Source organism: Hippoglossus hippoglossus, chromosome 7 (assembly GCF_009819705.1).
Source record: "Hippoglossus hippoglossus isolate fHipHip1 chromosome 7, fHipHip1.pri, whole genome shotgun sequence".
Lineage (NCBI taxonomy): Eukaryota > Metazoa > Chordata > Actinopteri > Pleuronectiformes > Pleuronectidae > Hippoglossus > Hippoglossus hippoglossus.
The window spans coordinates 2,047,074-2,060,506 of NC_047157.1; the positions used below are offsets into that span (position 1 = coordinate 2,047,074).

At 39.9% G+C, this 13,433-nt stretch overlaps 1 protein-coding gene across 1 annotated transcript in view; it reads left to right on the forward strand.

The window, feature by feature from the left end:
* plch2a (phospholipase C, eta 2a) overlaps positions 1–13,433 on the forward strand; it is a 186,462-nt gene that overhangs the window by 139,772 nt on the left and 33,257 nt on the right. Inside the window, 5 exon segments of the mRNA XM_034591387.1 lie at positions 2,787–2,957; positions 6,453–6,546; positions 7,465–7,668; positions 9,124–9,244; positions 13,124–13,295. Coding sequence (XP_034447278.1) covers positions 2,787–2,957; positions 6,453–6,546; positions 7,465–7,668; positions 9,124–9,244; positions 13,124–13,295 — 762 coding nt within the window.

A 13,433-nucleotide genomic window follows, 5' to 3' on the forward strand; every position in this document is an offset into this window, starting at 1 on the left:
TGCTGTGTTTTTAGATATGTTTTCATCTTGTCATTGTGATTTTTATAGTAACAAAATATAACCGCAAAAATTGATCTGTAGCAGTGCAGCCTTGCCACAGCACAGTGCCGGCTGCTTAGAGCAGAGCTCAATGTTTAATAACTCTGGTCTTTTGAGTAATACTCTCTGCATTCATCTGTGCCTGTCTCTTAATTGTCACAACGTCACTGGCAACTAAGTGACATCTACGCAAAACCAACTGTTGAGTCTGGTCATGTGAAGTGTTTGCCTTGTGTGTCTGAGTCATTAGGAACTCTGTCAATTGATCGTGGTGGTGAAAGTTTGGAGGCTAAAGTACTTTTACCACCAAGTCTGCAGGTTAGCAGATGAGATCAATGGCTTTAGTGTGGTCTGTGCTCTCGACTGCACAGCTTCTTCTCTGTGGCAGCTATTGATGATATGTTCTGCTTGGACCTTTTCCCAGAAAAAGTTGCACCTCTGCGATTTGCACTGTGGACAAATCTACAACAAGAAGACCAGAGAAGCTCTCTTGAGACTCTTTAAAACTGTAAACCTGTGAATTCTTTTCTCGAGATGTACAGATCAATTTCAGTGAATTAGTATTTGTACTGATATTCACCTCAGTAAGTGTCAACCAGATGTGACTGTTCCACATTCAATAGAATTTAAACCTTGCCAAATTCAAAACAGGGTCCACTTAAATTACCTTTTATTTTTTTCGTCATGGCAGGCCACCGCCCCAAAGTTGTTTTCCATTAAATTCCTGGTGATTTACTTTATGGGTAAATCCTTTGTTTTAAAAGCTAAAATAATGAAATGATTTGTCATTGGGAAGGTAGGTAACTCTACAAGCTAGGGATCCAATACAACACTTAATCTATCAGAGAACTCAGAGATGCATCTCCTCCCAAAAGCATGATGAAACAAAATTAAACTGCAATCAAGACATTTTCATTTGACGATCTTTGTTAAAGTAAAACCATGCTCAAATTATCTGTAAAGACATCCACAGTCAAAAAATAAAGTGCCTTTAGAATTGTATTTACCTGCTGTCAAAAGAGAAACTCATTTTAGATCTACGATACTTTTTTAAAAGGCCAGTGTGAACTGAGCTGCTCAGAGGCCAAGATCCGACTAGCACAGACGTCATCGCCCTACAGTGAGTGGCTGCCTCCGGTGCTGCTTGGCATATGGTGCCGCTCACAGACGGCCTCATTCAACTGAGGCAAGGATTACACAGGTCATGGTGTGACATACTGCAGTGGTCTAGTTAACCTTGTTCCAGTACACAACCAGAGTGTAGCAACCCGTGTGGGTTTTAAGCACATTGCCTGTCTAAAACCACACCTATTGTTGAAATATGAGCTGAGAAGAGTTGCTGCAATGTAAAGATCATGGTTAAAATCTAATCTCCAAACTAGTGTTTTCAATGACAATGTTGTCAAAATATCATAAGTTGTGATTGAAGGACTTTGTAAGATGTTAACAAGAAATAAGGGTCGACTAAATGAATAGACATATAATTGAATACAATTTCAGTGACTTATAAAGAAAACATAAAAGTACAGACTTTTTTTCAATTCCAATCTTAAAGTAGACATTGAACATCACAGAGTACATATTATTAAAGTCAAATAAATCACTGTTTCCCACAGAATCAATTGAATCTATGGTGTTCACACTGGTGCATGTGGAAAAAGGTCACTCATGTGCAATAGATTCTGAGTGACAGGTACACAGACTAGAGAGTGAAAGATAAGTTCTCATGTGAAAGATGGAACTGCATTATTGCCACAACTGCAGCTGAAACTGTGAGGTCTAATCCCCATGCCAGACTGGCTGTGGAACGGCTTCCACTTCATTTCCACGCCTATGTTAACAGATTGGAGCTTTCATACTTCTAGAGATTCTAGGTCGTGCAGATTTTTTTCTGGGCTCTGCTCGCAGTTCACATGAGGGTAGACACAGCAAATGATCTTTCAGCACAAAACAATCTGTCCAATAAATGTTTGCAACACTTCCTGAAGCGTACCCACTTCAAAATAACAGCTGATCGATACTTTTATTAATGAGTTAAGTCTTTCTTCAGAGCAGCGCGCATTCATCAGCCGCTTGCTCGCTCTCTTCTCTCGCTCTCTCTCTCTCTCTCACACACACACACACACACACACACACACACACACACACACACACACACACACACACACACACACACAGTGTGATCGGGTACAGTCTGGTAAACTTAGTATATGCATGGAGCTGGAGGAGATGGTGGTGCGCTCTGTTTGGTTTGACACGGTTTGTGCAGCGCGAATGATAGAGACACAAGAGAGGATGTAAATTACTGACAGAGCTGCTAAATACTGTAAAAAAGAACTGTTCATGGTCCAAACATGTATGAAAAGACCCCACATTAACACTGTAAGTGGACTTAGTGGAGCTGTGCATGGCTCCCTGGTGTCTGTCCCGGCCTTGGTGGCACTGTAGCCGGGCTGTGTGCCATCTCCCGGCTGTGGAGCTGCCCGTGGTGTCTGTGTCTGTAGCCACTGACGTTATCGCATGTTTTTCTAATATCATGAAGCCCTAATTTTTACAAATCATTTTTAAATGGATACAGTATAACAGAAAGTATCTCCCCACAAAACAGACAGTACTCCCTGAATCAACTGCAATTCATGTTTTTAGTTTGTGTTTGTGTTGAAAGTCTGTGAAGAATCTGGGAATTTTATATTATAGCTGTGTTCAGAAAATGAACCAAACCTAAATCTCTTGTACCTGGTGTGTAGGAGGCTGACACAGATGACAACCAGGGGACACTTGGCTTTGAGGAGTTCTGCTCCTTCTACAAGATGATGTCAACCCGCAGGGACCTGTACCTCCTCATGCTCACCTACAGCAATCACAAAGACCACCTCAACACCGATGACCTGGCCCGCTACCTGGAGACTGAGCAAAAGGTACACAGTGTGTGTGCATTTTTCTTATTCAGTGTCTTGTCAGATCTGCAGCTAGAAGTGACTCCACTGATTTAACATTGTGCTCCTTCAACAGTGAATCAAAATCGATGCACCACAGTTATCTTTGTTTGTATTCCTTGTCAAAACCTTTAACCTACATTACCCACGATGCAACTCGACAACTGGCTGTTTAGTTTGAGAGGTAGGTAGGTGTGTTGTTCCGGCCTTGAAGCGATGTAGCCTAGGCTGGATCACTCATCACTGGGAGCAGTATCAACTGGTACACAGAATGAGGTAGTGTGATGGGACATGATGGGAAATGTATTGTTGTTAATGTTCATTTCTACTGCATTATTTTTACAACCTACAGTTAATTTGGATCAGCGGCCAAGTGGGCCTGTAAAATCTGTAGTTGCTTGTCTGGAGCTGTTCCAAAACCGTCAGCAATCAGAGCAATGGTAAGTTGTTCTGGCACAGTTTGCTGAATAGTGTTCAACGGACTGTATGCCAAATCTGCTGAAAATTATTACCCCCTTTATGATGCTGATTACAATCTGATGACTGGTGCTGCCTTATTCACTGGGCTATTGTCCTCATCTATGAGAGCATTACCTGCCCAAACTGGGGAAATTGTAAAGTCCACACAAGAAATGAATGTCATGTGTGATGCAGACTCTTTCCATTGTTTTACTCTGCATATTTTGTAACGTATCCCATTATTTTCTCTTCACCTGTCTGCCAGTGCTTTCTGCATCCACTCACATGTCATTATGGCGGTGACTGGTTTCTGCTGAATTCTGACCTTGTATGTAGAGACACTGGTTATAGAGCGTGCCATCAGGATGATGTTAATCTGTAGGGGTGCTTAAGATGAGACAAATGTCAGCATACACTATACCCCACATGGAAGGGATAGGTTTTTATCAAGTGTGTTTAATCCATATACAAACAGGATGGCAAAGCAGTTTCTGGTTTCAGTTATATGTTGGAACTATGCTTTGACTTACAACAGATGGTGAAGTGTTGCCATGCTTGTCTTGTTGTCAGGTTGAGAGCTTTGGTGCCATCATAACCTCCCAAAGACCAGAAAACTCATCGACTGTACCTGGCAATAGGCTACAATCAAAGGCACTGGGTTGATTGAGGCACTATTATTCGTGAAGAAATTGCTTCAAAACATAACTGTGAGATATATTCGTCTATCTGACATTATTATCCACCCAAATGTTGATATTCCGGTTGTTGTCCAGATTTATCAAATAGATCTATTCAGTTGTGGATGAATACTCTACAAGGTCCTAAAAAGGTGTTTTCTGAAAAGTGAACCAGGGATAGGAGAGGTCAAAAGATGAACCGAGTCCAGATTGGGCCCCTGAAGTGTTGCAATAAACAATACTGACATTGAGCACCCTACGGGAGTATTGGCTTTAGTACCGTCATAGTACCTAAGATGCAGTGGTAAAGGGTTTTTGGATGAAGAACATCTTTACCAGGCAATGATACCATTGCCTGGTAAAAGGAAATCAGCTAATGTTAAAAACAGCTCATATTTAATTTTTTTTATAAAAACGTGTGTGCTCCTATGGCCAATTATGTCTCCACCAGGGTATTTGAATCTGCTGATACCAATATTTCAAAAGCAAAGGCTCTGTTTGGATAGCTTGATATCAGCTCCACTCAGAGGTTTAGTCTATTCGAGTTATATCCAGTGTTTAGTTCTGGTGCTGTGAATAAGACAGCTTTATTCCTCCTGGTATTGTAAAGCGGGTTGTTTAACATGATGCCAAGATGTGTTGCTACAAACTGTTGGCATCTGTTTCTTTGTACTCAAAATAGAAAAATAAGACCATGTGTTTGTTTGACTGTTATCAACTACATATCTTACTGTATTTCTCAGCAAACAGCCAGCATCTGTTCGCACACAGCCCAAAGTAAACTGTGTTCCCAAAGCTGAAGGTTTGGTTTCAGTGGTGCAGAGCAAACAATGAAGTTAATTGGCCAACATTTTTCCATCGACTAATGACAGTATTGCAACGTGCAGATGATTAGATCCATTATACATCACTATCTTTCATTATTAGTGAAAATCGACTATATCCACAATAAATCCTGTAAATTTGTTTTTATTTGACAAACCCTACAAAATATCAGATTTCACTTGTGTTAGATTTAATTAGGCTTACACACAAGTATGAATTTTGAAATAAAAGCTGGTATTGAGTCAAGACAGCAACTTTAGGAATACACCCTCAAGCCTATTCAAGGCCTGTCAAAAATGATTGTGGGGTTGTAAGAGGACACGATTTTGCTCTGATGGCTGACCTGGTGAAACAACTAGTGCAACAGCAGGGTCATTCCATGCTGATTGCTCTTTAGACATTCATGTTGTACTTTATTTGGTTTATGACCAGATAATTTCAAAACTAATGACATAAGCATCATCCTCACCTGTACATTAGGCAAATGAGCAAATGTTGGCCTGCCATCATGCAAAACCAAAGCTGCTTTCACACGTGTACTCTGCAGAACCCCCTGTAACGGAGAGACTGAATGTGAGAGCGCTAATGTCGATCATGTTTCTACCAAGCGACAGATCCAACAATGGAAAAAAAACTAAGAGTACAAATATCTCAGGATGGAAAAATGGTGTTGCCCACGTAGAAGTTACGGACAACGATGTCAAGAGCAAATCTCCTGCTGTGTTGTTAACGTGTGAAAGGGAAACTCTGCAGAAAGTCTGGAGCCAATTCTCAGGAAGTTAATGTCTCAGTTTTGAGTTGAGTCAGTTAACATCATTATTAATACAACTTTGTTGGAGACAGACATTTTAATACATAGTGCACACAATTCAATAAGTTATTGAACATTTCACTACTAGATGATTTAGTGATTGTTCATGAACGTATTAGCCCAGTTGACAGAGTCAAGCGTTGGGATTTAAAGTCAGGTAGAGTCGAAAGTGAATATAATGAATATTATACTTCATCTGTATCTGTCGATTTACTGTGCGTGCGTGCTCAGCAACAATGCTTATGGACTTACCACTGCTGAGTATTTACTCTCCACAGCATTCTCAAGTGTACCCAATTTAACACAGTGCTGGGCACTCACTCGGCTTAGAGCTGCAGAAGTGGGGAGGAGAAACACTTTTTCTGTTATGGAAATAACCCTGAGGAAATGATGTCCCACCATTTCACAGAGCTGAAGCCTTGTTCTCTCACACTTTAAAGTCTCACGCATACAGTCCCTGCTGTGGGGAGAGACGTGGTATGTCACACCCCATTTCAATGATTAACATTAATGGGAATGTGATTGACCAATCAGATGGCTTACAGGGGCAGCCACCAGACACACAGCTGGATTCTGCTGTCAGGATGGGGAGAGAAATGTCATGTAGGGAGTTCAATCATCATACATCTACCTGATGCTGGGTATTCTTCTGTTTTTAGCACATGCTAAATATTGTTGCTTGACCCACATTTCCATACTTTGTAGATGACCAAGGCGCCCAAGGACCACTGTCTGGAAATCGTCAACAAATTTGAGCCGTGTTCTGAAAACCAGAGAGAAGGCGTTTTGGGAATTGATGGTAAGTCCACTTTGATTTCAAGTCGTCATCCAGTTCTCTTGTGTTTGCATCTAACTGAACATTGTTCATTTTTTCTGGAGAAATGTTTAACACATATCAAATGCTGTTATATGTCGTGCCACAAAGAGTTTCCCATTAGTACAGAATTACAGTGTTTGTGTTGAAAGTGTAGCCAGTCCAATCGGTTGCTGCCAGTTGTCAGTCGGCAACAACTGGACTCATCAGTTCTGTTTTGAAGAATCAGATCATTTTCCCAGATAATTTAATTGCAATTCATTCATAAGGGCAGATGCTTTTGTAGAGAGGCACTCACAATAATAGCATGATCACTGGCACAGTGCAGTGTTGTCATACTTCTTTAAGTGTCATTGAAAAGAGTACAATCTGTAATGTATAGCGATGTAGTACTAATGGAGTAGTATTAGTACTGTTTGTGTGTAGGTAACATTCAACAAAAGCTCTAGTATGCATTCCATAATGATGTAAATTTACAGTGTAAATAAAATTAAGGTGGTATGAAGTATTGACAATATCCATCTACTGCTTGTATAGTAAACCTGACCTTATTTTTCCTCACTCCTGTGTTGCAATGAGAATTGAGACACTGCCTCCCTGCTGTTGACACAAATAGAAAATATAATTGTAAAGTTTGCTTTGTAACAAATTATATTCACATTAAATATATTTTAAAATAATAACACCACCTAAAAGATAAAACTGAATAAGTTCTTACCTTGACAGTTACATTTCAATAAATCAACAAATGTGGGTGAAATGTTGCAGTTTGAGTCTTTGATGAAAGTGAACATAGAATCATTGTTGGGTTTAAATAGTCTTATTCCATTTTCACACTGGATTCACACATGGGATCAACCCCACACCTGCTGTAAAGAGCTGTCTGTTTGATCTTTCTTTCAGGTTTTACAAATTACACGCGCAGCCCAGCAGGGGACATCTTCAACCCAGAACACTACAATCTGAACCAGGACATGAACCAGCCGTTGTGCAACTACTTCATCGCCTCCTCACACAACACATATCTGATGGGTGACCAGCTGATGTCACAGTCTCGGGTGGACATGTATGCCTGGGTGCTGCAGGCGGGCTGTCGCTGTGTAGAAGGTCAGCTTAGACATATGAAACATACACACACAAGGTGCATACACTTCCAGTGTATAGGCTCAGTTTAACAATGGAATAAAGGTAAGAAGCAGCGCTGATATATGATCATATGTGTGTAGCTCACTTGTTTGGGTGACGTGCAGTATTCTGCCTGATAAAACAAATAATCGACATCCCCTCTCCATCAGGAATCTGCTTTTGTGTCTTTAAATTAAATCTAAATTCTTACAAATCCCTCATCAAATCTTTTTAAATTCTGTTTGGCGTGATGGCCCGAATGTTATCTTGAGGCAACATGTTCTCGGACTACATGTCACAGAATCTGAGGGGGTCACAGAACACTGTGGAACAACACGCACGCACGCGCACACACACACACACACACACAACTTGTCTCTTTAACCAGATTCTTAGTCACCACATAGTTAAATAGGGAAGTGACTGACTGACGTTTCATAGTTACTACCTATAGTTCATTAGATTTATACTGATACATACATTTAGAACACTGAACACAGGTGTCAGGTAATGTTGTCCAGTACAAAAACATTATGATCCTGTGCCATTCTCATTGGCAATCTATTTAACTGCATGATTCCTCAGTGCGTGCACGTTTCTTTTTCTCCATGACACCTGCTACATCATAGGTGTAGCCCATGACATGACACCACTAGTGGCTGAATGGTCCCAGGCTCTATGTTCCTACAGTATTAATGTACCTTGTTAGTGTGTATTGCAAATTCTTCGTCCATCAGGAGGAAATAACTACACTCTCTGGCTTTTGTGTCTATCTTCATTGTCTTGCATTTATGTTTAAAATGTGAAAATAGTGGAGCTTTGAAATAAAAACATAAAATCATTTAATTAAATATGTTCAGACATGTCTTTGCGTGCCACACAATTTAATATAATAAATGTTGTGGTGAATTAAGAATAGAGGAAAACATGGTGGGGGAAGTCTGGCATTATCTTCTGTAAAAAGGTCACCACCCACTCCACTGCTGTCTCTGCCCGAGGACTGAGGCCAGCAGAAATCTATGTGCACTGAGCTCAACGCAACATATAGTGCATGTAGGCTTGAATGAAGGTCAACTGCTGAGAGATTTGTTAAAGCTGCATGTTTAGTTCTCATGGTGCACAAAGCACAAATTACACAGCCAAAGTGGACATACTGTGTCTGGTAATTAGTGCAAATATCAAAAGCTGTTTTCATGGAAAAACCGATCTGATGAAGTCAGATACCTATTATAAGTCAACTATAGTGTTTTGCCTTTGTGTAGCAGAATGTAGTTCTATGACAAAGAGGAATATGATCTTTGGATACACACGCAGCACCTGCTATGATGCTTTAGTTCCTGGTTTGGGTCTACATGTTAGATTTGGCTTTGACAGTATATATATTTTTAAGTTTAGATGGCATTCTGATCCTGTTGTCTTTTTCTCTTGTGTCTACAGTGGACTGTTGGGACGGTCAAGATGGTGAGCCCATCGTCCATCACGGCTACACCCTCACTTCCAAGATTCTCTTCAAAGATGTCATTGAGACCATCAACAAGTACGCCTTCGTCAAGAATGAGTATGTTTACTCACACACACACACACATTTTCCCTTTTAATATGTTCTCAGTTTTCCATTCATATGTTTAATTCTATGAATCACATGCTTCCATGGATTACTTCCATGTTTCATTGTCATGCTATAATGGTAGCTGTCAAACCATAAAGCATGTGTAACTGTGCAAATAGCTCCAGCAGCATATGGACATGTATACTGCAGTACATGTGGCAGCGTTGCATTACCCGGGCTGTTGGATTGTAAAACATGGAGACAATTAGAGAAAGAGAGGCTTGAATACAATTTCCAGATGGGATGGATTTTATATCTTTTGTTTGAGTAAAATCTTGATGTGATTTCTATCATTTAAGCATAGGCTAGAATGTAGAATATATGCACATGGAGAAATATATGCACAGGGTTGATATTGTAGCTGCAACAAGATCTTTTGATTAATGTGTCCTTTATATTTATATTCTCAAGTTGCACAATTTGTTTTCTAGTACAATAGTACTAGGTCCCTCCTCTTGTAAAATGTGGAAGGAAACCACATTGTGCCTGTCTTCCACGATTGTCTACCAAAATACAGCAAATGAGCACAAGTGCTCTCCCTTGGTTGGCGCTTAAATTGCATAATAGGACATTTAAGCTTACCTTAACTCTCCCCTGTAATTCAGCTGAGCTCCTTTATAAATATCTGTTGCTCAGGGGCATCGCAGGGTCACAGATCCAGGTCCCATTCAAAATGAATAGCTGCCTAAGGCTGTTCCAACTTCCTCTGTATGTGCGAACAATCTGTAACACGTCAGCCAACAGTTTCTCATAGATGATAAGTTGAGTTGAGATCTGGTAACTGTGAAGGCAACAGCATGTGATTCACGTCACCATTCAGTTAGTCCTTGTCCTGCATAGAACCTTTAATTTCCTTTTAATTGTATCTACAGACAATACACAGGTATATAAAGCAACCTGTGCAGCACATAGAGAAAAGAGAGCTTACACACAGACACCTTCCTCCTCACAGCATCAGAGGGCGATAACCCCATCGACACGCATCACATTAGAGGATGCAGAGAAAATCTCTATTTTTAGATCCCATCTCTTCAAGTAAAATGAAGGAGAAACACTTGCTTTGTGTGCATGTTCACCTTCAGTGTGTGATTTAGAAAACACAATCATGGCCACCATATTCCAGAGATAATTGGCTGCGAAGGAGCAGGGTGAAAGGCTGCGTTCAACATCAAAGAGCAATCAGATTTTCCAGGACGCTGAATAAAATCAGGCTCTGTAGACGGCTGACGGGGACAAAATTGGGATGAAAGGCTTCAATGGGAATCAACACAGTCAATATGTTGGGATGAGGAATCCGCTTCTGAATGAAGCTGATTTTTAAGGCTTGTTTTACATGCTACACCACAGATGCTGTGGAAGATTTCTTTATTTTTATCCACAGATAGAACAACCTTCATGGTCATGAGTCTTTTTAGGTGTTAAAAGTGATGATAAAAATCATAAAAACGGTTGGCTCTGAGGAGTCCTCTTTTAGAGCAGCAGACATTTGCAGACACTTAAGTTTGTAGGTTGTTGTTTATTTTATTCAGTGGAGCCGAACCACAGGGAAAACCTTTAGAAAAGGTTTATTGAAATCCCACTGACATGTGACCTGATAGGATATAAGTGTGCCTTAAATATACCTGGGAAAGTTGTTGTGTTCATGCCGAACATGTCCTAAAACATGTTGCAAATTATTTCTAAGTAATAAAAATAAATGAAATAAGTATCTGTATGGATGTAAATGTTGACAGACCCTTCTCTATAACTGCCCCCTACCCCTGGAACTCTTTCTCTCAGTGTAAAATGATGTTATGTTTTATCTTTGTTGTTTTTTAAATTCCATGCAAAGTGTCTCTAAGTTTCTTGGGTTACTAATTAATGTGACATTTCTCAACACCAAATGCCGAATGTAATGAAACATCTTAAGACTCGAGCTAACAGAATTTTGTATTGCTGTCCGAATGTTAAGTACAATTTTTATACCCTACCCATGAACTCATTGTATCATGGGTAGGGTACATCATGAAAAGTAGTGTACAAACAATGGTCATTAACTCAGCAATATCTACCATCATGCTTTGCGCTTGCGGCATTGACAGGAAGAAAAATGGCAGATAGATGAGAAGAGAGAGGGCAGTATGTCTCAGCCTCCCCTCTCTGGCAATTCTACTCCTTATTACTCCTGTCAGTAATATCTGAATTATTGTGAGGATAAAGTCAGACAGGTTTAAATTTGCAGGCATTTTCAGAGGCCGATTTTAAAGCTGCCCGTTTTAGCATACGTCCCTGATATATCAGATGGTGTATTTTTTTTTTTTATGACCAGCAAGAGATAAATGTGAGTTGTGGTGGTAAAATAAGAGCAGAGCAGCACATCACAACTCAAACTGCCAAAAATCTTATTTTTAAATTTAAACACTTAAACTAATACTAAGTGTAAAATAAACATTTAAAAAAATATCATTGGATTTTCCACCAGTCACTGCTGTTGTATATTCTCTGTGAGACTGTATCTGAGCTCACATATGAAAAGCTTACACTAATAAGCATTGCTGGCATGATAACATTCTTATTCTTTGCAGATAAAATGATTACTAATTAGCACTCGACTTGGCAAAGTCCAGCTGAGAAGCTTTGGAATGAGATCCTCTGGGGGGAATGGATGATTCTACCAAATGTAATTCATCCTGTAGGAAACATAAATGTCTGCACATAAAATTTTATGGCAATTCATCTGATAGGTGTTGGGATATTTCTTCTCCAAATTGGTGGATGTCTGAGCAACAGACCAATATTACCATCCCTCTGAGTCCTATTTTAGTTAGAGTTAATTTTGTTTTAAAGCCCCACCCAGTAGCTGCCTGTCAGTTTATAAATATATGCTTGTATTGGTGTACAAATCCATCAGGAGACGAGCACCTGCACACTTGTCAGACATGATTTTCATGTTCTCTCCCTGTGGATCACCCAGCTCCTCCCAGGGTGAGGACAATGAAATACACATTTAGTGCAACAGCCTCATCCCAATATTTTACACCTTTTTATAGTAAATTTTAAAATAGGCTCTACCTTAACATATTTAGCTTATTCTCTGAATCTATAGAATTTTTTGTTTGATTGATTTATTATTTCATTTAATTCAATCTTAATTATTTATCATTTCCTCATGTATCTTCTTTGTATATTTTCCATTTCCATTATACTGATAGTCACATTGTATTGCAGCTTTGAATGAAAGGCCCCCCCAAAAAAATATTAATTTGATTTAGAGCCACTGCATAAGCGTGGTAAAAAATTAAGAGGAGTCAGGGATCTGAGAATAATTCACAAATAATTTGATCCCTTAAAGTAGCTGCTCACTGTGAGATGAGTCTCCGACGCCTACCTAGTCAGCTGCTAAATTAGTAGATAAAATATAAGCTACTGGTTAATAAAGATCCAATCAGCTCATTAACAATTCCGTCAAACCAGAGATGATATGACTTCAGACACAACAAAGTTTTAAATGTAAAAATGCACAGTTAATAGCAAAAAGAAAAACTGCCAAATTACAACATTTAAGACGAGACATTTTTATTTGTGGCCTTCTTGGAAAATGTTTCACCTTGATTTTAGTTGTTATCCTGTGTTGGTGCTTTAGGTGTGATGCCATTACTGGACTGAACAGTGTATGCTGTCTGTTCTAGTGAAGAAAAGAGCTGACACTGAATCTTAAGTCATGACTTCATACACTTTCACCTCTGCTGTGAGAAGCGTCTGACGATATTCACAGAGAAAAGAAACTGTGTGTCCTCCTCGACCTTTCATCCCTGTAACTCCAATCTGTTGTGTGTGATTATCCCTCAGCTACCCAGTCATCCTGTCCATCGAGAACCACTGCAGTGTCCCTCAGCAAAAGAAGATGGCCCAGTACCTTGTTGAGATCCTGGGGGACAAACTGGACCTGGCCCACATCAAAGCAGATGAGTCTGGACGACTGCCGTCACCAGAAATGCTCAAGGGCAAGATCCTCGTTAAGGTATCGTCAAAGTGTGGGTGCAGCGTGAAGTGTTCAGGAGAACAGTCTGAGAGAAGTCTGTCCTCAGGCGATTATCTCAACTCACCGTTTTATTACCTGGAGTTTGAGGCTCAAAGAAATGACATCAAAGGCAGGAGC